Below are 26,349 nucleotides of genomic sequence, written 5' to 3'. Positions count from 1 at the left end.
TAAACTGCACTTTAAATTATTGGCGTGCGAGAGGTACAGTATAAGCAATGGGCTGTACTGGTTAGCGGAAAGAAAGTACAATACTGTATCCACAAATGCAAATTGATAAACATGCTATATAGTATATACTGTACTGTACAATGGTATACTGTATACAGTACATACGTACAGAAACGTACCTCCAGAGCGGGTCAGAGCGCGGTGAAAGGACAGAACTAGAAGTGTGCACGGTGAGAATTTGCTCTTATTGCAAATCATTGCTCTTAAACCAAGTTACAAATTTGTAAAAAGCTTTGCTTGCCTTGCAAAAAGCTCTCAAACCAAGTTACTCTTAATCCAAGGTTCCACTGTAATTGCAAAAGATTTGAGAAGAATCAAATGTGAACCAATCAGGAACCTATTATCCTCCAGTGCTGTCACATTCCAGAACTGCAACCTCCCCGGGAGTCCAAAAATACAAGGTGTTCAGTGCTCAGAGCCAGGGCCAAGGTAAGGAAGGCTACAGCCTGACCACCATTGAACAAGTCACAGAAGGTGAAATGTCAATACTGGTTAAAGAAATATTTGAAAACAGATTTTTCACAGGTTTTATGGACTGATGAGATAGAATAACTGTTGACAGACCAGATGAATGGGCCCATGGCTCAGTAAAGGGCCCAAACCTCCAATTCAACTCAGATGCCAGCAAGGTGAAGGCGTAGAACTGCTATAGGCTAGTATTATTAAGGCTGGACCTTTCGGATTGTAGAAGAATTTAACATCAACTTCCAAACCTACTGCCAGTTTTTAGAAGACACTTTCTTTAAGCACTGGTACATGAAAAACTCTGTTTCTCTCAAGAAAATCATGGATTGTATTCAGGACAATGCTCCATGGCATACAATGAAGTACTCCACTGCTAAAGGTCTTCAAAATGAAAAAATAAGACATGGCCCCCTTCCTCACCTGCTAAACCCTATTGAAAACTTGTGGCACGTCTTAAATGGAAAATAACTGTTTATGAAAAGAAGGGTGGCTCTATTAGTCACTGATATTGTTTTGAAATGACAGAAATGTATTTTTGTACATTTTGAGTTGTTTGGTTATTATTCTCACTTTATTTAATGAAAATAAACAATTAAGATGAAAAAATTGCCATTTTTCATGTAGCTGCATAATAATTCTGCACACTAATGGTTGCCCAATAAATCTGCACACATAAATATTCTTCTAATAAAGAAAAAGCTCTCTTTAGTTTCTTAAATATTCAGGTTTATTAACCTATTGAATTGACCAACAGCATTGCAGTTGTTCAATAATTAAATTACGGTAATAATCAAAAATACACATTGTCTAATACTTGTGCATACAGTGAACATCACATAGGATACACTGAGTCTACTGGGTATATATCACATATGATGCACTGAGACTGCTATATAGACTGGAGATCAAAACTAAAGAACAACACACAATTCCCTAACTGTTAAGGTCATTGTGTAGTCCTATGTGATTATATCCTGACTAGCAGTAGTTTAAGCTTATTTCATAAATTTAATTTATTCTAAAGCACATAATAAAAATATAAATGAGATAAATGAGATAAATAAAAAAGAGCACTGATCAAAATTAGAGAACACTTTCAGATACCTGCAAGTTAATGGTGATAATCCTTAATTATCTGTCAAAACCCATGTAACTGGCAGCCTAACTTTCCAGTTTGCATTTACTTTGCAAAAATTGTGTGCTATTCCAAAGTGACTGAAATCCTCCCACAGCAGGTTCTCTAGATGAAGGCCAAAGGGGTGACCCTATCAGCCATAGCAGGAGAAGATGGTCGATCCAAGTTTGAGATTTCAAGAATATTGTTTCTTTACAACATCACAAACTCTTTCAAGTCCCCTAAGAAGGCTGGTCGCCCTCAAAAGACAAAGAGAGGACAGGATAATGCAGAGACTCTCCATGGGTATTAACTTCAACATTGCAGCTGGAATTGCTCAGCAGTTCAGCACTGAACAGGGTAAGGATCTGTCTTGTTATACAGTGTCACGACGTTTAGGAGCATTTGGACTGAAAGTTCACTCTGCAGTGACCAAACCTCTCATTAGTAGAAAGAATTAAAAGGCTAGACTCACCTTAGGTGAGTGATCATGTTGTGTGGACAGAGGAGAATTGGTCCACAGTTGATTTTAGTGATGAATGCAACCCAAAGTGTGTTAAGAAGTCAGTAACAGGTGGTGGAGTAAGTGTCATGGTTTGGGAAATGTTTTCTGCAGCAGGAGTTGGACCTCTCATACAGCTATATGATAGAGTGAATGCAAGCATGTATCAGAACCTTCTTCAACAACATGTGGTTCCTTACTTGAGTTCATCACTCAATCAGCCAGCAATTTTCATGCAGGGCAATGCCCCCTGCCACACAGAAAAACAGGTAAACAATTCCTTGAAACAGAAAACATTGAAACAATGAAATGGCAAGCCCAGAGTCCTGATCTAAACCCAATAGAAAGACTCTGAAAGATCCTTGGTGACAAAGTTATGGCCAAGAAACCCACCAGAATCAATGAACTGTTGAAGAGACTGGAAGAAGAGTGGACTAAAATCACACCAGAGCAGTGTGAGAGACTAGTGATGTCCTGTGGCCACAGATGTGCTGAAGCCATTCAAAGCAAAGGCCTGTACACGTCCTACTGATTGGTGACTGTGGTTACCTTCAGAATATTTAGTTATAATCTTTCTCTGTGCCACAGTCAATTGCTGTTCTCTAATTATGATCAACACGTTTTGGGCAAAATAAAGATTTTAGGTTGACAAACCGGACATTTTGTAAAACACTGTTCTAGTTGCATGACCTACTCCTTACAAAAAACCTTCACATGTTGATTAATGTAGATCACATTGTTTCTGAAAAAGCAAGTGATCATACATTGTTCTCTAATTTTCATCTCCAGTGAACATTGTATATGATACACTGAGATTGCTGTGTATACCGTACATCACAAAGGGAACACCAAGATTCTGCTGGATGCTGAAACTACTGAATACATCACACAGGATGTATAAATTGTCTAACACTTGTGCATACAGTGTAGATTATATAGGATACACTGAGACTGCTGGGTATATATCACATAGGATGCACTGAGACTGCTATATACAATATATCATACTGTATATGATACACTGAAGTTGATGTATATACATCACCACTGGTGGACACAGACAGAAAAGGGCTCCTGTGCGGGAAAAATATATGGGCTCTTTACAGCCCAAGAGCTCATAAAAATGAACTATTTCACCTGCTTTGGAGGTAGAAATGGGCCCCCCTTACCTCTTAAGCCCCTATGTGGCCGCACAGGTTGCACTAATGATATGTCCGCCCTTGTACATCACATAGAAAACACCAAGACACTGCTGTTTATATTACATTGGGTGCTTTGACAGTCTGCTTAGTTCATCTTAGTACATCACCAAGGATACACTAAGGCTATGTGCGCACGTTGCGTAAATACATGCAGGCTTTGTAGCGCAGCGTAACTGCATGCGTCCTGCGTCCCCTGCATAATCTATGGAGATTGTGCAGGGGCCGTGCGCACGTGGCGTTTTAGAGCGCAACGCTTCAGCCGCTGCCCAAAGCACGCGTTCTAAGAAGTGACATGTCACTTCTTCCGTGCGCTTTGCCAGCAGCCCCTGAACTGTCTATGGCAGGAGCTGCAGGCAGAGCGCATGGAATCGGCTTTTTTTTTTCACTACGGACATTTTCTGCAGCGATTTGAAGCGCACGTGTGCTCTTCAGATCGCTGCAGAAAATTCTGCAGTGACTGTACGCAACGTGCGCACATAGCCTAAAGGCTACTTTACACACAGTGATATCGGTCCCGATATCGCTAGTGTGGGTACCCGCCCCCATCTGTTGCACGACACGGGCAAATCGCTGCCCGTGTCGCACAACAGCCGTCACACATACTTACCTGTCCGGCGACGTCACTGAAGCGTCACTGAACCGCCGCCCAATAGCAGCGGAGGGGCGGAGCTGAGCGGGACGTAACATCCCGCCCACCTCCTTCCTTCCGCATAGCGGCCGGGAGGCAGGTAAGGGGAGCTTCCTCGTTCCTGCGGCGTCACACGCAGCGATGTGTGCTGCCGCAGGAACGAGGAACAACTTCGTTACTGCTGCAGTAACGATTTTTAAGAATGGACCCTCATGTCGCCGATTAGCGATTTTGCACGTTTTTGCAACGATGCAAAATCGCTTATCGGTGTCTCACGCAACGGCATCGCTAATGCGGCCGGATGTGCGTCACAAATTCCGTGACCCCAACGACTCCGCATTAGCGATGTCGCAGCGTGTAAAGCCCGCTTAAGGGTATGTGCCCATGGTCAGTACTCACTGCGTCCTGGATGCAGCGAGTCCTGATCTGCGGGGCTGCGAGTCTCCTCACGCAGGAGATCACAGCTGTTCGTATCCACGATCAGGGTTCAGTGCGCTGCGGTCTCTCGCTTGTGTTCTCCCTACTGACACTGCTGTATACATAGTATATGACACACTGGGCCCAAGTGGGCTTTACTCCTCCATCCACACTGGATTCATTTTCCCTCCTTCACAGCGTACAACCAGCAAGTTTGAATCCATTTAATGGTCTAATTATTTAGTCAGACTTTTGGAGGGTCTGTCTGTTTATATATCCAGTGTATTATAGTACTATTTGTGGAGTATATATTCTTCCCATGGTGTCCAACATTTATTCTATTTTTTGACAACCATAGAGGTTGAAATATGGGATCCCTTATAGCATTGCACTACTGATGGGGCTACTTAATATTTGCTGTTGGCTCATGTTTAAAGTGAACCTGTCAGGTGCAATATGCAGCCAGCACCACGAGTAGTTCTGGGTGCATATTGCTAATCTCTGTCTATCAGTCCCTGTATACACTAGCATAGATAAAGGGATATTTAGAAAAAGTATTACTAAAGATCTTTTATCGTATACTAATGAGCGAAGGCACTAGTCCCCTTGGCGTTAGTTACTCTGGCTTCTTGGCTCCATTAGCATGTTAGTAGGCCCCTGTGGGCATGCTAACATACTAATGAATGCGCAGCATCAGAGGATGATCTCACTCACCTCTCCGCCGTCATCACTGCCCGACACTGGATTTCGGCTCAGTGCACATGACCTCGGACTTTTGGTATCCTTTGTTTTGTGTACACTGAGACTGTTGTATATACATGACATAGGATATATTGAGACTCTTGTATACATCACATGTGCTGAGATAATCCTACATATATTTTCCAGTTATGTACTGTGTAAGCGTACAGAGAAATAGTCTCATTATACCACAGCTCCTGAGCAAGAGACAATGTAAAAAAGTATACAGACATTACAGCATCACAAAGTATTTTTCCTTTGAGGTAAAACATTTTAAAAAAAAAAGGCAGGGGAATGTTTTACCTCCCAAAAAGAATCATCTATGATCCCGTGCAGTCCTGTCTGTATACTCTCTTTTGCATTCTCCCCTACCCAGTAGATGTGGTATGATCAGACTATGTCTCTGTATGGTCAGATGGTCTCAGCACAGGAACATTTTTTAAACACATCCAATTGTGGAAATTATTATTATTCCATGATCTATTGATCAAACGTAACTGTGTTCATGGGAAAACCCCTTTAATTTAATTTGAGGATATTAACATTTTAATTGGAGTAAGGGTTTAGGAATTACAGCTCTTTCATTTGTAGCTGCCTCTTTTTCAAGGGACTCAAAGTAATTGGACAATTATCTCAAAAGCTCTTCAATGGGCTGCATGGGCTATTCCCTCATTAATTCATCAATTAGTAAAAGGTCTGGACCTGATTCCAGATGTGACATTTGCATTTTTGAAGCTGTTGCTGTGAACCCAAAACATGCAATCAAATCAGGTGTCAATGGAAGAGGAACAGACTATCATTAGGTTATAAAGAAGAAATCCATCAGAGAAATGAATGTTAGGAGTGGCCAAATCAACAGTTTGGTACTTTCTAACAAAAAAGAGCACTTTGGTGAACTTGTGAACTCAAAAAGACCTGGACATCAACAGAAGAGAACAGTGATGGATGACTGCACAATCCTTTCCATGGTGAAGAAAAACCCCTTCACAACATCCACCCAAGTGAAGAATACTCTCCAGGAAGTAGGAGTTTCAGTATCTAAGTCTACCGTAAGAAAAGACTTCATGAGAGCAAATATAGAGGGTTCACCACAAGGTGCAAACCATTAATTAGCCTTAGAAATAGAAAGGCCAAATTAGACTTTGACAAAAAAACATCTAAAGAAGCCATCCCAGTGCTGGAAAAGAATTGTATGGATAGATGAAATTAACATCAACTTGTACCAGAATGATGGAAGGAAGAAAGTATGGTAAAGGCTTGGAATGGCTCGTGATCCAAAGCACACCACATCCTCCATAAAACATGGTGGAGGCAGTGTGATGGCTGGTCATGCATGGCTTCCAATGGCCCTGGGTCACTAGTGTTTATTAATATTGTGACTGAAGACAGAAGGAGCTGGAAGAATTCTGAAGTGCCTGTAAAGGATTCTCTACAAAGTATTAAAAAGAAATATTTTATTCATGGTAAAGCTAACTTGTCCACTTACTTTTGAGCCCTTTTTGTAGAAAAATTGTTGAAATCCCTAAACATTTACCAGGATATTTTTATTTAACCCTTTAGTCAAACATGAAAGTCTACACTTTCACCTCCGTGGTTTTATTTTAAGTCAAAAACATAAGCATACACAGCCCAAATCACAAAGATTTGGTCCAAATATTTCTGGACCTAACTGTATATCTCATAGCATAGACAGAGACTGCTGTATACGTCATAAATGATACACTGATATTGCTGAACAAACATCACATAGAATACACTGATAATCTGCTATATACATTATATTGGATACACTGAGACTCTACTGTATACATTACATAGGATACAATGAAACAGCTGTATACATCACATAAGATACACTGAGATTGCTGTATACATCACATAGGATACACTGAGCCTGGTGTATACATCTATAGGATACACTGGGTCTGCTGTATACATCTCATATTATATGCTGGGACTGCTGTATACATCTATAGAATACACTGAGGCTGCTGTATACATTGCCTAAGAGACACTGTAACTACTGTATAAATCACATAGGAGAAACTGAGGATTTGCAGCTCTATGTCACTGATCTATTACTGGCAACCATTAGATAGCAACTTCCTGTGATGGAGGAGAACACTGACACCGTGTCCTGCCCTGTCTCCTTCAGCTCTTCACTGATCTATGTAATCGGCACAGAGCAGGAGAGGAAGCTTGCCAAGATTTGAATGGACACTGCAGGAACTGAGCAGCTGATTGACCTTTCACATGAGAAAATCAATCACCTTTCCGGTCATGTGACTGATCACATGACCTCTAAGGTCTTGCAGTTAATTATGTAGAAGGTCCTTCGGCTGCACAGGATGTGCAGCCTCGTTCAGCTCCTGCTCAGCAACTAGAAGATGTGATCATGTATAGTATTTGTGTATATGTGTGTGTGTAAATGTACATGTGCATGTGTAACAGCATAGAGTATGAAGGTTCTCCCATGTTTGTGTCGATGTACTCTGGTTCCTTCCAAAGAGATTTAATACAGAATTTAGTAGTGAACCCAATGGGGACAGTGATGACAGTATTTGTAAAGTCTTACAGTATTCATTTGAGCTATATAAGCAAGGAAAATAAATTAAAACCAAAAGCTCCCATAAGACTTTTCTCAAATATATGATTGCTGGCAAATTGCCATTAGCCACTTTTCCATAGCACCATTTTAAACTACATCTAAAAAATCAGATACATTTTATGATTTGCTGAGGTTTTGTGATGCAGAAGTGTAATTTCTACAGGAGAAATCGATAAAATGGACAAACATGAGACAACTCTTTTAGATGGGGTTTTCAGTAGTTAGACTTGCATTGATCATGCAGATGTAAGGAGGTTGACAGGCTGTCACATTCCCCCTGAAGACACCAATCGCGTTAATGTCATGTAATCTGATGTGTAATGTTTAAATGGGTCTGCTGGACATAGGAATACCCCTTTAACTGTATCTTGACCTATCTCCAATATCCTATCCCAATATGTAGTAAGTGTAATAATATTAATATTAGCAAATACCTCCAATTAGAAATGTAGTATAGTTTTTCTGATTCACTGTCACTTACCTCATGTGCAGGGCATTGCAGGACCTAATGTATCCATGGGTACGACCACTAGCAAATAACTATTGTTACATGCGTGGTCATAACCATGGATACCTAAGGTCCTGCAATACCCTGCACATGAGGTAAGCAACATAGTGAATAAGAAGAATTATACTACATTTCTAACTGGAGTTATTTACTACTAATATTATTATTATTATTATTATTATTATTATTATTAAACTTACTACATATTAGGATAGGATCTTGGAGATGGGAATACCCCTTTAATGTTTTCCTGCATAATGTTGTGCAATGCAATGTGAGAAAGCTATGTTCTGATGAGCAACAGATAGTGAACAGAGACAATTAGAGTTAACAATTGGCACTAGCTCACAGTGGGAGGGGCTAGGGTACAGGGAAAGAAACTGTTTTTCCTGTCAAGGAGAAGTTGTTGGTAAGCGAGGGAGGCGTGAGGACACCCTAAGAGGAAATAGAACAATTTCGGGGTGTGTGTATGTGTCAAGAACAAGTTCAGCAGGGAACCTACAGTGGTGGCAGTTCCCTTCAGCAGGGGAGTGGGGATACTCTAGGACTGAAACAGCTATTATGCAGCAGTAGTGTACTGGACTCTTGTGAACAGCCTTGAAGAGAAGGTGGATTAGATCAGACCGGTGGTGTGTTTAGTAGGGTGGTAGCTAGCAAGAGCTCACCTATGTTAATTTCTTAAAGAATGGAGTCACCCCCATTGCCGTGCTGTTCATCCCAAACATTCACATGTATTGTACTGCCATCCAGAACCATTATGAATCTGCTTCTGTATTACGCAGAAGGAAACTAAAAGTGTAATACCTGCTATCCTTTGTACATAAGCTTATTCTTCAGTAAAAAGGACTCTGCTTTTACAAACTTGTCTGGCTTCCTCATCTTGGGGATAAAGGAGTCTGGGTCAGCTCAGAGCGAGGCAGGGCTGAACCTGTGGGTGTCCTCAACGGCAAAATTACTACCAGACACACACCTAGGACCCCCATCTTTCTGTAGTGTGCCGATGCGAAAAAAGTGAGTACATCGCCCACGGCTAGACACATTAGAAAGAGATGGCACATCCTAACTTTATGAGATGGAAAGATGCTAAAAATAGTAAAATGTTTTGGCTTTGAAATCATGCTTAAGCAAAATTCTCCCAAGGAATGTCAGATAATTATTATTATTATTGCTACTATAACAGAAAAATATAATTGTTTAGTATGTCTCTTCAAAAACCTGAAAGCCAATGGTGGTATGATGAAAAAAGGCAAATAAGCTGAAGGAGTAGAGATAAGGGATAGCAGGTGGCAACTGATTTGTAAGGGTTAATGCACATCTGTAAAGCCTGGCACAGAAAAAGGACAGATGAGCCCCTCCCTCATATTGCCAGGCAGACTGGTGCCATCTGCTGCATCTCTCAGGGCACAGGGAGGAGAACGAGTATTCTCTGTAAGAGAGGGGGTAACAGAGGGTGGAGGAGAGGACATCAGTGATCTCAATATTACCACAACATCTCTGCTTCTCATCCATCGTCTCTAACTCTCTTCTATGCACATTCAGCATATTCAGTTTACTTATTCATTTAGAGATCTGTTCTTTCTTCCCAGCCCCCATATTTTCCTCACAAGCCACAAACTGAAATAAGTAAAATTTGTTAAGACTTCTGCAAAGAAACCGCAGTGAGAAGTGTCATGTGACCTTCTAGGGAAGGAGAAAACACGAGACAAAGGGTGAGACGGGCAGATAAAGCGGAAACGTCAGAAGGAGAAACACTCACAATTACCATGAGTAAAGCTACACATTCTCCCATCAGAAGGGACACAATCTTCCAGGCCAAATTTCCCTAGAGTTTCAACCTTCATGAGTCAGTGGGGCGCTAAGAGAATAATGCTGACGTAAGAGAGACAAAGCAAGGCCGAAAGAATACAAAAGAAACAACTGTAAGGCATGAAATGTTGTGGAGGGAGAATGATCAATGCAATAATGCCATGTTTATAGAGCCCTCAGAGGCTTTCCAACACAATGAACAAATACGTTGTCCTTACAAAAGCTGCACATGGCCTCTAACAGAATGAAACAAGGCGAAAAGTCAGAGTACTGATTACTAGCTGTGTGTTTTCTAAGACTAGACAGGGCTGCAAGTTCATGTCATCGTGGAAGATGTCTACCCCCAACCAACGTTTTATATAAAGACAAGTAGAATGTGCAACTGAAACAACTAATCCATTAAAGGGGTTATCCAGTAACAGCTAACTGATTGGTGGGGTCTCACTGCTGGGGCTGACCGCTACTAAATCAAATAGCAGGTTGGATGCTCGACCGAAGTTCCATTCATTGCCGTGTGGCTGCTAAGCATTTGGTAGCCCCATAGCGAATGTGTGCGCTTCCACTCCATCTTAATGGTCTACCGATCAGTGAGGGTCCCAGTGGTCAGACCCACGATAACTTGTTTTTACTGGACAGACCCTTCAGCTTTCCAAACCTCTGTCACACAATTCTAGTATAGTTTTTTTTAAAATCAGGACATTAACCTGAATTTAAATAGTGTATTACTTTATACTAAAGAAAGCTCTTGTGTCTGAAACGTATAAACCGCTTGCCCATATATGCCAAAACACTGTTATCTTTGCACATATTCAGTAAATTGCTAGCCAGCAAAGGATTGATGGCTAAACATATGGAGTAAATGGGGTTGTGCTGCAATGCTATGCACTTGGCCTGTAGCTGTGCTGCGCAGGGAAAACTAACTGCACTAAACCTAGACATCAAGAGATGTGTCATCCACTGAAAACAATTGTTCATTTAGAGAGCTTGTCCATAACCTAAATATTGATGGCCTATCTGTACAATAGGCCATCAATGTCTGAGCAGCCGGGGTCTGACACCCGGCACCCCCCCCTCCCCTTCCCGATCAGTTGTTTTCGATGCTGGCAGCAGGAAATGCTCAGTTCAGGAGCTGCCCCGTCTTTTCATAGTGGTCGCACATCCACCTCGTATTGATTTGAATGGGAAGCGGATGTGCAGTACCCGTTCGCCATCAGTTGATGGAGCGGCTCCGGAACTGAGCATTTCTGGTCACCTGCTGCTGCCGCCGGCACCGAGAACAGCTGATCGGCGGGGGTGCCAAGTGTCGGTCCCCAGCCGATCACACATTGATGATCTATTCTAAGGGTAGACCATCAATGTAAAAGTAGGGCCAACCTCGTTAACGTTCACTTAACCTAATTGTCGGCAACTTTGAAGCTGTCAGATTTCTGTAAATAATAAGCAATAATCATTACAGCAATGAGGGCAGTAAAATATCCCCAAAAATCATCCCCCAATCAGTCCATTACATGCCAACCTGACTCCACAACAAAAACTATGTCTTGTTACTGTAGCAGCCCCTCTGCCAACCAAAGAACGTAAATAATCAAAACTAAGAGAACTGAAAGTAAAAGCCCTGATCCAAGAAGGAGTTTGATAGAATTCTGTCATGAAAATCCATGAAATGTCATATTTTTATTTTTACACAGGTCCCTGCCAGCTCCGCCAAAGTTGGTGGAGCTGGGGCAGGACGGAGGGTGGCTAAGCTGGCACAACAAAATTCATCATCAAAGGAAATGTCATTACAGATAAATACATTTAATTAGCAAATCCTGCTCATTTTGTCTACTGAGGTAATTACTACAGAGTTAGAAATCTGTCTTGGAATGTTAGTAGGACAAGTACAAGTGCTCTTATGAAGTAGGCATCTCTTCTATTGTGATCTGGAGATGGCATGACAGAATATGGTATAAGTGATCTCTAGTTCACAACAGCCACCCAGCATTCAGACAGGGTAGACAGCAATGTTGGAAGCCTCTTCTTACCTCAGCACCCCTGTATCTTCATTGTTAGATCATAAATACAAGGTGGACAGCAGTGTAAGAAGCCCTTTCTTACCTCAACAACCATGGTATCTCCAGTATTAGATCATAAAGACAAGGTGGACAGCAGTGTGAGTGATCGCTTATTACCGCAGCACCCCTAGTACCTCCAGTATTAAATTGCATAGAAAGGATGGAGAGCAATGTGAGCAAAATCTTCTTACCTCAGCACCCCTGGTACAAATTTCCAGTATTAGATCAGAAAGACAGGGTAGACAGCAATGTGAGCAGGCCCTTCTTACCTCAGCACTTCTGGTACCTTAAATATTAGATCAGAATGACAGAGTGGACTCTCGTGTAATCAGCCTCTTACTACTTCAACATTCCTGGTATCTCACATATTAGATCAGAATGACAGGGTGGACAACAATGTGAGCAGCCTCTTATTACCTCAGCACTCCTGGTATCTCAAATATTAGATCAGAATGATAGAGTGGTCAACAGTGAGAGTGGCCTTTTCAAACCTGAACAACCCTAATATCTCCAGTATTAGGTCAGAAAGAAAAGGTGGACAGCAGTATAAGCAGCCTCTTCTTATCTCAGTAACTTTGGTACCTCCAGAATTAGATCATAATGACAGTTTGAACTGCAGTGTGAGTGACCTCTTTTGACCTCAGCACCCCTTTTATCTCCAGTATTAGATCAAATAGACTGGGTGGAAAGAAGTGTGAGTAGCCTCTTCTTACCTCACCAGCCCCTGATATCTTTAATATTAAATCAGATAGGGTGGAGAACAGCCACCTTTTACCTCAGCACCCTGGTATCCGCAGTGTGAGCAGCCTCTTTTTACCTCAGCACCCTGTTATCTCCAATATTAGATCACAATACATACAGGGAGCACATCTTAGTGCACATGGAGGGGAGAAGAGCTCACTACACTATAGGATATGCAACCATTTTAATTCTATACTGATCAGCTCCCTTGAGAAAACAAGCGTGTTATGCCAATTAAAAGTATTTTGAAATGTATTTATAATTACATTTGTTTTAGTCATTTATTTTCTTCTCTTCCAAGACTACCACTTTAACAAAAGGAATGGTTCACTTTCAGATAATAGTGACTTAATGGCAATTTATCAGGACATACAGTTGGAATTATAGCGTTACATTTACCATTGAAAAGCTGAATGAACACAAAAATATTGTCTCACCTCTTTCCCGAATGAAGTAGGCCAAGTACAGGTCTAGTTCTTTTACAGAAATACTGATGTGGTGCGGCTGCACACATAGCTGGGGGTTTGAACAGTGTGCTGCCTTCATCAGTCTCTCTCCATCCGTGCTCTCCAATGGAATGCCTTTGAAAAGGATTACCATGACAAGATCCAACCTCCACACCTTATCTGCCTGTCGTAGGCAATCTATTCTCCTTATCTTGCCCTTCTGGTCCGGATTTGAGAGGACACAACTGGCAGCCTTCTTTCCAGTAATAGACAACACAAAGTCCTCCCGAAACTCTGGCCTAATATCTTTGCGAAGCTTTGCTAAAAGGCGGGATGCCCACTTCTGCTTTACCTCAGCTTTCTCATTCAATAGTTCATCTTTTACACCTCGCTCTTCTTCTTTAGTCATTTTTTTCTCATGCTTCTTGAAATATTTTCTTTTTCGTGCCTGTAGGTTGAACCAAGTGTAGGCAAAAGCCCGTACATGAGGGAGCAGGGCTTCAATAAATGGGTGAAATTCATCCTGTGTGGGTAGAGTAAAAAGTATAATTAGTTGGTTTCTGGTAGACCGGCTACGATGGAGGGCCTGTGTGAACAGAGTCTGAAGCAAAGAGAGCAGGCTTTGGCTTGCAACTCCTTTCTGAAATACTAGCTTGTCATTTTTAAAGTGCTTTAATGGTGTTTTACAATTGTAGTCAATATGAAGCCAAAATCTGTCCTTACTACACTTTTTTTCCACAGAAAGAGTAGTAAAAAATGGTATAACCCTGCCGAGGGCATTTTCAACAAGCAATATTTTGGTTAGTTCTTATTCTAATGACTATTTTTTTACATACGAGTGCTCTCCGTGTTTTCCACAGATAGCACTCATATCTATGACAGTCTAGGGGGAAATCAGGAAGACATGTCCAATATTAGTCTGAGTGTTAGATCCAACTTAGAAATGAGTTGAAGTGCCAATCACGCATGTTGAGTATTTGGTTGCAGAAATTTCTGCACCAAATCTGCTTCTCTTGATGTTTTTGCCACTTTTTGGCCATGGTTTCAGTACATTTTTATGTGTTTTTTTGCATGTGTTATTCCATGTGTTTTCTATGCATTCTCAGGTGGAAAAACGCTGCTAAAAATGCTGAAAGAATTGACATGCTGTAGATTTATTTCTGCACCAAATCTGCAAAGGAACAAAAAGGCAATGTGCACAAAACGTCATTATTTTCATTGACTTTCCTGGATTTACATGAAGTTTTGTCACAAAACTGCACTAAAAACACATAAAAAAGCGATATAAAAACACTGTGTGTACATACTCATAGTAAATGCACAAGAGAAAAAAGATTCCCAGCAAATGAGGGATCAATCAGACAATTATAAGGTAAAAAAAGAAGTGACAGAACCTTTATTTAATGGTGACACGGAAAAAACACATCAAACATGTAAAAAATATATACATACACAGATGTGGAAACAGCCACATACAAAACACAAAGGCAGTTAAAAGCAATTAAAACACACGACACTGAACCACCAGGAAAATGTTGAAATAGTGTACACGCATAATATAATCCCCAAAAGATCGGGACATGAATAATAGCGGTACTACGCAAATGTTGAGACTGAGTAAAGTGCATCAGAAATTATTATTGCACATAGAAGTGTGCACAGAGCCTGTATTAGCTCTAATGCAGCACTATTCCCAAATGAGAATCAGGAGATAAATAATAGCAATGCTTATATAATCGATCTGTGCACAATGCACCAAAAATCACCGCATGGAGGAGTTTGAAACAGCTTTAAATAGTTTTAGCCCTGAATGGATAACACAAACCAAACAAAAGGTAATACTGGGGGTCTGGAAAAATGAAGTTACCCAAAAATAGGTAATACATGTTGGAAGTCGGGGCCTAAATAAAGAGCAACAAAATCCTCAAAACAGAAGATATACTCAGTAATCCTGGTGGTCCTGGCCCCACGCGTATCGTCACGTAGTGACTTCTTTAAGGGCTATGGAAATTTTGCAAATTTGCATAGTACCGCTATTATTCATGTCTCGATCTTTTGGGGATTATATTATGCGTGTACACTATTTCAACATTTTCCTGGTGGTCCAGTGTTGTGTGTTTTAATTGCTTTTACCTGTCTTTGTACCGTATTTTGTAAGTGGCAGTTTCCACATCTGTGTATGTATATATTTTCCACATGTTTGATGTGTTTTTTCCGTGTCACCATTAAATAAAGGTTCTGTCACTTTTGTTTTACCTTAAAATTGTCTGGTTGATCCCTCATTTGCTGGCAATCTTTTTTCTCTTGTGCATTTGTACTCTTCCTTGCCAGGGATGATCCCAGGGATATAGTGGTGCCCTCCATCTTCTTAGTTCCCACATACTCATAATAATCACTAATGAAACTTGGTCCATTTTTATCGTACATAAAAAACTTGTTGTGTGAATGACGTGTAAGTATTTTTCTACAGTTTTTGTTGCCCACAATTAGGTCCAAAACAAAGGATGTGCACACCTTTCCATTATAATATTTTATCTGTGTAATTCTTCTACTGAATTCATCTTACAAGTACTAAAGCAAAATTCTCACTAAAGTTCTGCTGTGTGTAAGTGGCCTTATGGAGTACTAAAAAATTCAAGTTTACGGGACATAATGACACAATGAAGCTGGTAGCAAATGTCAGAAAATGATAGAATCTAAAGATTCTAGAGGAGGGTAAAACAATTATCAGAGAGTTCTAAAAATAAACTGAGATTGTCTGAACCTTTTCAGCTATCTGCCACAACTGTCACATCACGAATACGGTGCACATCACCACTGCAGCCAATCAATGAACTCAGCATGTGGAGATGGCACAAACCACTAAACTCAGTGATTGGCTGCAGCAGTGCTGTGTGAGAAAGTCTTAACATCTCCCCTACAGCTCATAAAACGAAAGAGAAGCAAGAACTGTAACTGGAGCAGCAAAAAATGAGTAGCATCTTAGTTTATTATTTTGACTCTTTAGGCTAGGTTCACATTTCCGTTGTTTTGCATCAGTCACATGCGTTGCTTGACGCTTGTGACTGATGCGTTGTACAACGGATGACAAGAATAGAATTCATTGTCGGATTCCGGGGTAAAACGTCAGATAGAAAGCGATCAGCTGATTGTTCACAATAGCCGGCCGCTGGGTGATCAGGTGATTGTTCACAATAGCCGGCCGCCGGGTGATCAGCTGATCGCTCACATTAGCCGGCTGCCGGGTGATCAGCTGATCGCTCACAGAAGGCGGCCACTGGATGCTCAGCTGATCGCTCACAGAAGGCGGCTGCCGGGCGATCAGCTGATCGTTCGGCCACCGAGAGAGAGCATGCGCAGCGGAATCAAAAGGATTCCGCTGCTCAAAAAACAATACATGCTGCGTTCTTGCCGCCCGACGGTCAGTCGTTCCACGACTGATCAGTCGGGCGGAGGATGCAGCGCAGCGTCATCAGTCACAATCCGCCGCTCATACAAGTCTATGGGAACAACGGAATCCACCAAATGGATTCCCTTGTTTACCAGAGCCGCGAATTGTGACTGATACAAATTGACGGAAATGTGAACCTAGTCTTACTAGACTCCCTGACAGAAGTTCTGTCACTTATCCATGTTATGTAAATAAAACCGTATAACCTGACTTTAAATTCATCCATTGGTTTTATAAATTACTCTTTTGAAAGCTAAAACCCTCCCAAATTTGGTCTAGGTTATGAAAATAAAGTTGCTGCGAAGCTGAAATATTGATCATTTAATGAACACAGAAAGGTCAGATTTTGAGAAGACAAAAGTTTTGTTGGCTTGTCATATAATGTCATATAATGTACCCAAACCTGTGCTCACTAAATGATCGGTTAATTAGTGGGTGTGTATAAAAAGAAACCCATCACCCCAGACCTTCACTTGAACTCCAACTTCCCCTCTGACAACATGCCAAAAATCCACCCTGCGACCAAAGCCTTGATTATCAAGAGGCTGAAGACCAGATCCACTGCAGAGGTGGCTGGCACCTTTAATGTGTCTCAGCGTCAAGTACAAAGAATTAAAAAAAGATTTGAAGAGACTGGATATGTTTTTGACAAGCCCAGGTCCGGCAGACCCCGCAAGACAACTGCTCAGGAGTAACATTTGTTGGTTAGAAAATCTAAAGCCAGCACCTCTTCCACTGCAGCAGAGCTCCAACAGGCCTGGTCACCTCAAGTCCCTGTGTCAACTAGAACAGTTTGTAGGATTCTGTCTCGAAATGACCTCCATGGTCGACTCAGTGCCCAAAAGCCAGCACTAAACAAAAAGCAATTAAAAAACCGTGTGGCATTTGCAAAGTCCCACAGCCTGCTAAACAGATGGATGATGGAAAAGTGGCAAAAGGTGGATTTCTCTGATGACTCTTCAGTTGAATTAGACCACAGCTGCCGCAAATACTGCAGGAGACCTACTGGAGCCCGTATGGATCCAAAATACACCCAATAACAGTTAAGTTTGGTGGTGGAAAGATCATGGTCTTTGGTTACATTCAGTATGGGGGTGTGCGAAACATTTGCAAGGTGGAAGGCAATATCAATAGCCTAAAATATCAAGAAGTATTAGCTACCTCTTACATTCCCAATCATAAGAGGGGTCAAATTCTGCAGCAGGATGGTGCTCCATCTCATACATCCATCTCTACAACAAAGTTCCTCCTGGCAAAGATCAAGGTGCTCAAGGACTGGCCTGCCCAGTCACCAGACATGAACATCATTGAGCATGTTTGGGGTAGGATGAAAGGGGAAGCTTGGAAGACAAAACCAAAGAATCTAGATGAACTCTGGGAGGCATGTAAGACTGCATTCCTTGCTATTTACTGATAACTTCATCAATAAATTGTATGAATCATTGTTGAACCCCATGGATGCAGTCCTTCAAGCTCATGGAAGTCACACAAAATATTATATATAGCGCTAATAGCACCACAACTTCATTCACCAATGTTATGCAACATATCTTTGTATTAGAAGTTAATTATTTGTTTGAATTTCACATTACTTCTGTGTGCGACAAAACTTTTGTCTTACCAAAATCTGACCTTTCTGTGTTCATTAATTTATCAATATTACAGCTTTGCAGAAACTTTATTTTCATAATCTAAACCAAATTTGGGAGAGTTTCAGCATTCAAAAGACTAATTTATAAAACCAATGGATGAATTTTAAGTCAGGTTATAAGCTTTTATTACACAACATGGATAAGCGACAGAATGTCTGTCAGAGAGTATAGGCTATGGATGATAAAATTATAAAACTGCAAAAACTTTTTAATAACGCTACACTTAAAAACTGCTAATTTTTTTTGTGTATTGGAAATGTATTTTTGGTGTGGAGTTTAATATGTTATGGTAATACCTATAATCACAAACTGCAGTTTAATAATTTTACTAATTAGTAAATATCTTAAGGCTGCAGGGCCTACCCCCTAGGGCCCCAAAATACCAGTGCCGATAACACACAAACACTCCAGCATCCTACCCCAAACATGCTCAATGATGTTCATGTCTGGTGACTGGGCAGGCCAATCCTTGAGCACCTTGATCTTCTTTGCCAGGGGAAATTTTGTTGTAGAGATGGATGTATGCGATGGAGCACCATCCTGCTGCAGAATTTGACCTCTTTTATGATTGGGAATGTAAGAGGTAGCTAATACTTCTTGATATTTTAGGCTATTGATATTGACTTCCACCTTGCAAAGTTTCGCACACCCCCATACTGAATGTAACCAAAGAGCATGATCTTTCCACCACCAAACTTAACTGTTTTCTGGGTGTATTTTGGATCCATACGGGCTCCAGTAGGTCTCCTGCAGTATTTGCGGTGGCTGTAGTGTAATTCAACTGAAGAGTCATCAGAGAAATCCACCTTCTGCCACTTTCCCAGTGTCCATCTGTTTAGCTGGCTGTGGGACTTTGCAAATGCCACACGGTTTTTTAATTGCCTTTTGTTTAGTGCTGGCTTCTGGGCACTGAGTTGACCATGGAGGCCATTTCGAGACAGAATCCTACAAACTGTTTTAGTTGACACAGGGACTTGAGGTGACCAGGCCTGTTGGAGCTCTGCTGCAGTGGAAGAGGTGCTGGCTTTGGATTTTCTAACCAACAAATGTTCCTCCTGAGCAGTTGTCTTGTGGGGTCTGCTGGACCTGGGCTTGTCAAAAACATATCCAGTCTCTTCAAATCTTTTTTTCATTCTTTGTACTTGACGCTGAGACACATTAAAGGTGCCAGCCACCTCTGCAGTGGATCTGGTCTTCAGCCTCATGATAATCAAGGCTTTGGTCGCAGGGTGGATTTTTGGCATGTTGTCAGAGGTGAAGTTACTGTTCAAGTGAAGGTCTGGGGTGCTGGGTTTCTTTTTACGCACACCCACTAATTAACCGATCATTTAGTGAGCACAGGTGACGATGTAAACTAGGATTGGGTGCATTATATTACAAGACGACAAAACTTTTGTCTTGCCAAAATCTGACCTTTCTGTGTTCATTAAATGATCAATATTCCAGCTTTGCAGCAACTTTATTTTCATAACCTAAACCAAATTTGTGAGGGTTTCAGCTTTCAAAAGAGTAATTTATGAAACCAATGGATGAATTTAAAGTCAGGTTATAAGCTTTTATTTACATAACACGGATAAGCGACAGCACTGCTGTCAGGGAGGGTAGAACTGATACAACCATTATATGGTCACTGTGTGGTGGTCATATCAGTTTTAGTTTTGGTTAAATGATCAGTATGGTGGTATCGTCATTACTGTACATGATGATACTATTTGCCTATTATATTGATTGTATTATTATTCTTGCGGTATTATTCAATTTAATATAAAAGTACGATTGGTAATATTGGTCTTGTATACATTTTAATTTGCTCTATTCAGGGTAATATTTCTAATAGAGGCCTCCATCTGCGGAAGGGAGGGTCTGCATCATGTGCTTTTAAAAAATAACTGTCATTTTAATTTTTCTTTTACAAATCAATACTACACATGTAAATAAGCAACTTTGTAATATATATTTTCAAAGGAATCTGCTTCTTTCGCCTTCTGGATTGATCATTCATTTTCAAGATTCTCAATTCAATTAATTGGCTAACACAGTACAATGATATATTATACCTGTATCAATTCACAGGTAAAATCTGTGTTCAGTGGATAAAGTTTTTTCCCATTACTAAGATAGGAGATGGCAGTTGGTTCTCCAGAAGGAGAAATAAGCAGATTTGTCTGATAAGATATATTACAAAGTTTCTTATTTTCATTTGTACTATTGATTTATGAAAAACTAATGACAGTGTCGGTTCCTCTTTAAATATCAGGGCTGTGTTTCACTCCAAGTTGAGTCCTGCTTACAAGTACTGATGCAAAATACTGGTTGCCGATGTCTTAGGGGTACTTTGCACGTTGCGACATTGCTAGCTGATGCTAGCAATGCCGAGCGCGATAGTACCCGCCCCCGTTGCACATGCGATATGTGGTGATTGCTGCCGTAGCGATAATGTTCGCTTCACACGCACATACCTGGTCGGCGACGTCGCTGTGACTGCCGAAATATCCCTCCTTCAAGGGGGAGGTGTGTTTGGCGTCACCGCGACGTCATAGCCGGCCAATAGAAGCGGAGGGGCGGAGATGAGCGGGACATAACATCCCGCCCACTTTCTCCCTTCCGCATTGCCGTCGGGACGCAGGTAAGGAGATGTTTGCCGCTGCTGCGGGTTTACACACAGCGATGTGTGGAGCTGCAGGAACGACAAACATCGTATCTGCGGTCGACCCGACATTATGAAAATGACCGACGCTACACAGATCACCGATTTTCGACGCATTTGCGATCGTTTATTGTCGCACAAAGGATTTACACGTTGCGATGTCGTTACCGGCGCCAGATGTGCGTCACTAACGACGTGACCCCGACGATATTTCGGATGCGATGTCGCATCGTGTAAAGTACCGCCTTAGGGTATGCACCATTCCAAGGCAGCTTCTTCTCTGGTTATGCAGCAGATACACACCCACCTTTGCTCTATACTTTCTATTATATAGAACGGTCAAAATGAAGCCCTCTGAACTGATAAAAAGAAGTGATATAAAATGGAATGTGCACAGCAATGTCGTTTTGATACTGCTGTCCATTATGTAAATTTTTTGCAGTTTTTTTGCAGACGGATTCCAAGCAGAAACCTGCTTAAAAGGAGAGTGTGCGCACATACCCTTACACTAATCTTACTCCAGTCCTCGAGGCTGAATTAGGAGCGTCTGTCTCCAGCATGCACCCCAATATAACACACTTGTAGTGTTCTAATCGCTGCCTTCATTCTGTAGAAACTGACGTTTAATCAAACATGCTCAATAGGTTGCTTGGTGCACCCTTGGCTTGGCAAAGAGGCTCAGTGCACTATTCTACCCACTGTTTTTTCGTGTTATCACTCACTGGTGATTTAAAGCACTTGTTTTCCTTAAAGCGGGCACTGCCTGCAGAGAAACCTCAGGCAAGACAGTGTTGTCAGTCACCTATGATGGAGGCGAGGACATGCAAAACCAGTGGACGAAATGGTGCACTGAGCCTCCTTTCCACACCAAGGGTACACCGTGCACTATAACTAGGATGTTTGATTAAACTTTAGTTTTTGAAAAATGGAGGCAGCAATTAGAACACTACAGCTATGTGCATACGTAGCATTTTTTCTCGCGTTTTTGTCGCGTTTTAAACTGCACCGTGTCAATGACAAACTGCATGCTTTTGCTTCCCGAGCAAAGTCTGAGAAATCAGAATTTCCATGTGCACGTTGCAGTTTTTTTTGGTAGCGTTTTATGTCAAATATTTGTCAAAATCTTTGACAAAAAAAGCAGAATGTCATTTTTTTTTGCAGTTTTGTCACACACAGAACTCAATGAGGGGATGAAAAAAGGATGGCAAAACGTATGGTAACAAATGGTTAAGTTTTGTATGCGCTGTACCTGTGTTCTTATCACAAAAAAAGCTAGTCACCCACATTGTTCCAGAATAAAAAAAACATTGCAAGAGTGAAAATCTCTCTCTCTGTCTCCCTCTCTCCACTTCATACTCACTGATCACCGGCGCAGCTGTCCCACTGCTCCTGCAGCCTCTCATTCTTCTTCCCTACGCGCTCATTAGAATCATACATATTCACTGTATTCGCTCATTAGGCTCACACATATTCACTGCTTCCCTTGTCTGTGATTGGTTGCCATCAGACGCGCCCCCACACTGAATGACAGCTGTCTGACTTCAACCAATCACAGCCGCCGGTGGGTGGGTCTATATCGTACAGTAAAATAAATAAATGAGTAATTTAAAAAAAAAAAACGGTGTGCGGTCCCCCTCAATATTGATACCCAGCCAAGATAAAGCCTAACAACTGAGGACTGAAATTTTCAGGCTAGGGAGACCCACGTTATTGGAAGACCACCAGCCTAAAAATATCAGCCAGCAGCCGTCTGGAATTGCCACATCCATTAGATGCGACAGTCCTGGGACTTTACTTGGCTCTTTCCGATTACCGTGCTGCGGTGGCAATCGGGGTAATAGGGGGTTAATGGCAGCCCATAGCTGCCACTAAGCCCTAGGTTATTACTGTCAGGCGTCTATCAGACACCATACATTACTAATCTGTAAGTGAAAATAAATAACCAAAAACAGCCAAAAAATCCTTTATTTGAAATAAAATAAAAAGCACCCTCTTTCACCACTTTTTTAACCCCCAAACACTCCTGCAGGTCTGAAGTAATCCACATGAGGTCCCACGGCGATTCAGCTCTGCTATATCTCTGTCCTGTCACAGCAACATAGAGCATGACTACCAGCTCTGAGTGCAGACAGAGCCGCGTGATCACAATGAACTCGGGTGAACCCCTGACATCACAGCTGCGTGCCCCACAGTACGGTGTGTCGCAGCAGTGATGTCACGGGTTCCCCGCTGTGATGTTCAGGCCGCGACTGAAGTGAGCCGCGTCATCAGCGGTGACGTCACTAAGGTAAGTCCTCACTTCCGTGGCGGCCTGATTTGTGGTCACAAGTGGAGGGACTCACCTGTGGCCGGAAATCACCTGAGTGATGGCAAATCGCTGATCGCGCGGCTCACTTCAGTCACTTGGGTGATTTGCTGTCACAAGTGGAGGACTCCAGCTGTGGCTGCAGTTAACCTGAGTGACATCACCGCTGATAGTGCGACTCACTTCAGTTGCTGCCTGCAGCTCACAGTCTTGTTCTATGGCGCTCGCAGTAAGCGTCAGATGTAGCAGTGCTGGAAGAGTCGTGGGACCTTGTGTGGATTATGTCAGAACTGGAAGGGTGTTTGGGGGGTTAATAAAGTGGTGAAAGAGGATGCTTTTTGTCTTTTATTTCAAATAAAGGATTTTTTGGGAGTTTGTGTTTATTTACTTTCACTTACAGATTAGGGACAATTAGTGATTAGTCTCATAGACGCTTGCCATCACTAAGCTAGGGCTTAGTAGTAGCTTTGGGCTGTTATTAACTCCTTATTACCCCGACTGCCACCGCACCAGGGCAATGGGAACAGCTGGTCCCAGTGCTAGAATTGGCACATCTTATGGATGCACCACTTCTGGGGTCACTGTGGGCTGCTATTGTTAGGCTGGAAAGGACCAAATAATGATGGTCCTTCCCACCCTTATAATATCAGCCCCTAGCTGTCTGCTGTACCTTGGCTGGTTTTAGAAAAATGGGGGGATCCCACGTCATTTTTAAAAAAAAAATCAAATAATTAAATTAGTGCCGGGGTGTGTGCAGTGATGATGGTGAGTGCGGTAGTGCCGGTTGTGTGGTGATGATGGGGTCTCTCTCTCTTGGCTTAACGCAACGCGTTATATTTCACAGGAATCCATTGCCGTCACACAACGTATTGTGACGAATGCCGTTCAACGCAAGTGTGAAAGCGCCCTAACCCACACATTGCGCATGCGCTGGATGTTTCTGGAAATGGCTTGAAGAATTGTGTTCTGACCTCAGGGACATACATTAAGCTTGAATAAGGGTGTTTAGGGAAGGAACGGACATATCATTAATGCAACCTGGGCAGCCCATTTCCACCTCCAAAGCAGATGGAATTGTGCATTATGATGAGCTATTGGACTGCAAAGGGCCCACATGTTGTTCTTGCACAGAGGCCTCTCCATCAGTGGTTTAGAGTATTGCACTTCTACGTACATCCGAGGATGAAGGCAGGGGTGGGGGTTCCAATTCCATAACAAACAGAACATTCAAAGGATAACAATTTTATATAATGCATACTGAGAATAGAGATAGACACACAACAAGAAAGTTATGCACTTCAATACAAGGCAAAACAGGGCTATAGTAAATGGGGGTGTGATTGACAGGCCAAAGCTCCACATACAGTATATTACAAAAGTGAGTACACCCCTCACAATTTTGTAAATATTTTATATCTTTTCATAGGACGACACTGAAGATATGACACTTTGATACAATGTAAAGTAGTCAGTGTACAGCTTGTATAACAGTGTAAATTTGTTGTGCCCGCTAAATAACGTAACACACAGCCATTAATGTCACAACCGCTGGCAACAAAAGTGAGTACACCTCTAAGTGACAATGGCCAAATTGTGCCCAAAGTGTGAATATTTTGTGTGGCCACCATTATTTTCAAGCACTGCCTTGACTCTCTTGGGCATGGAGTTCACTAGAGCTTCACAGGAGCCACTTCCATCCTCCATGAGGACATTATAGAGCTGGTGGATATTAGAGACCTTGAGCTCCTCCACCTTCAGTTTGAGGAGGACCCACAGAAAAGAATCTCATCTGAATACACTGTGTTACACTATATGTCTAATGTTTATAGTGTGATGATCGTAAAAGTTTCCATTTATGTAGTTTTTCCACATTTTAATTGGTTTTAATCTTAAATTATTTAAATCCTATATTTTTGCCCTTCTCCTTCACAATATCAAATTATTGGAAAGTTTTAATGGAGTTCAGGGACTTTTTTTTCCGAGTTGTAACTGTTGAGCACCCACTATGGAAATTACAATGCATGCCTTGCACGATAGGGACATTTGAAGCACAGGACACACTCCTTAGTGACGAAAATAGGACACAACAAAATCTTAGACATTTAACATTAAAGAGAGCTGACAACAAAGCTGTTAACAAGAATAAGGGGTGCTGTTGGTTGATGAATGGTTAACTCTACAAAGCAAATGCAAGAAATGGAGGGGGAGCTCTTACTTCCGGAGTAAGAACAGGTGGAGCTCGAGAGGGGTGTTTGTGTTAAGAGAACAGAAAGTAAGGTTATCCGAGGACACAGATTCTGTGTGTGCACTTAGAAATGTACATCGGTAGTGGAAGTGCATCAACACACGACATTTTCACACGTTCTGCAATACCCAGGACTTAGTTATCCAGAATATGTTCTAGTAGTTTTCCTTCAAGCTTTCAACTGCATAAGAGCAGAGAATGTCTACCAGTTTTATCGGGAGACGGAAATGCCTTGGTCTTCAGAGCTCCTTGTGCCCAGAATATATTATATTTGAATTTCATTTAAATGGAACCTGCCAGCTTGAAAACACTGTGCAATGTATGGGTAGCATCATGTAGAGCAGGAGGCTGATATATAGTTTTCTGAAAAAATACTTGGTATATCCTGTACATTACTGAATTAATTCTCTGATTGTTTGCTTAAGAGTCCAGTGGGCGGTGCTACTCAGTGGCTGACCGCTATCGCTAACCAGAATAAGCAAAAATCTAAACTATTCATGTCAGTTTTGTCCCAAGGAAGGAGGCAAAGGGCAATATTCTGCCCCTCGTGGTCCACGCTGAATCCAAACTACCACATGCTAATTATGTATAGATCCAAAAAGACTTTTGATAGTGTTCATGCAGTGGGTCCTTAATAGTATAGGGATGGGACCCAATCTACTTAAGGGTACCTATCACTAATCTGGGGATGTCCTTTTTATTTAATATAGAAGTGGGCAGCCTTAGACTGGGAATTTATCTAACTGTAAATTGAAAA

At 41.7% G+C, this 26,349-nt stretch overlaps 1 protein-coding gene across 4 annotated transcripts in view; it reads right to left on the bottom strand.

Annotated features, from left to right (window-relative positions):
• The window catches only part of NFIC (nuclear factor I C), a 265,530-nt gene that overhangs the window by 225,681 nt on the left and 13,500 nt on the right, over positions 1–26,349 (bottom strand). For all 4 annotated transcript variants that reach the window (XM_075352612.1, XM_075352613.1, XM_075352614.1 and 1 more), the window contains one exon: positions 13,284–13,815. In XM_075352612.1, coding sequence (XP_075208727.1) covers positions 13,284–13,815 — 532 coding nt within the window. The remainder of the gene's footprint in view (positions 1–13,283; positions 13,816–26,349) is intronic.

The sequence above is a fragment of the Anomaloglossus baeobatrachus genome, chromosome 1 (genome assembly GCF_048569485.1).
Source record: "Anomaloglossus baeobatrachus isolate aAnoBae1 chromosome 1, aAnoBae1.hap1, whole genome shotgun sequence".
Lineage (NCBI taxonomy): Eukaryota > Metazoa > Chordata > Amphibia > Anura > Aromobatidae > Anomaloglossus > Anomaloglossus baeobatrachus.
Note: the sequence above shows the minus strand (reverse complement) of the source record. Positions and strands in the feature narration are given on the sequence as shown.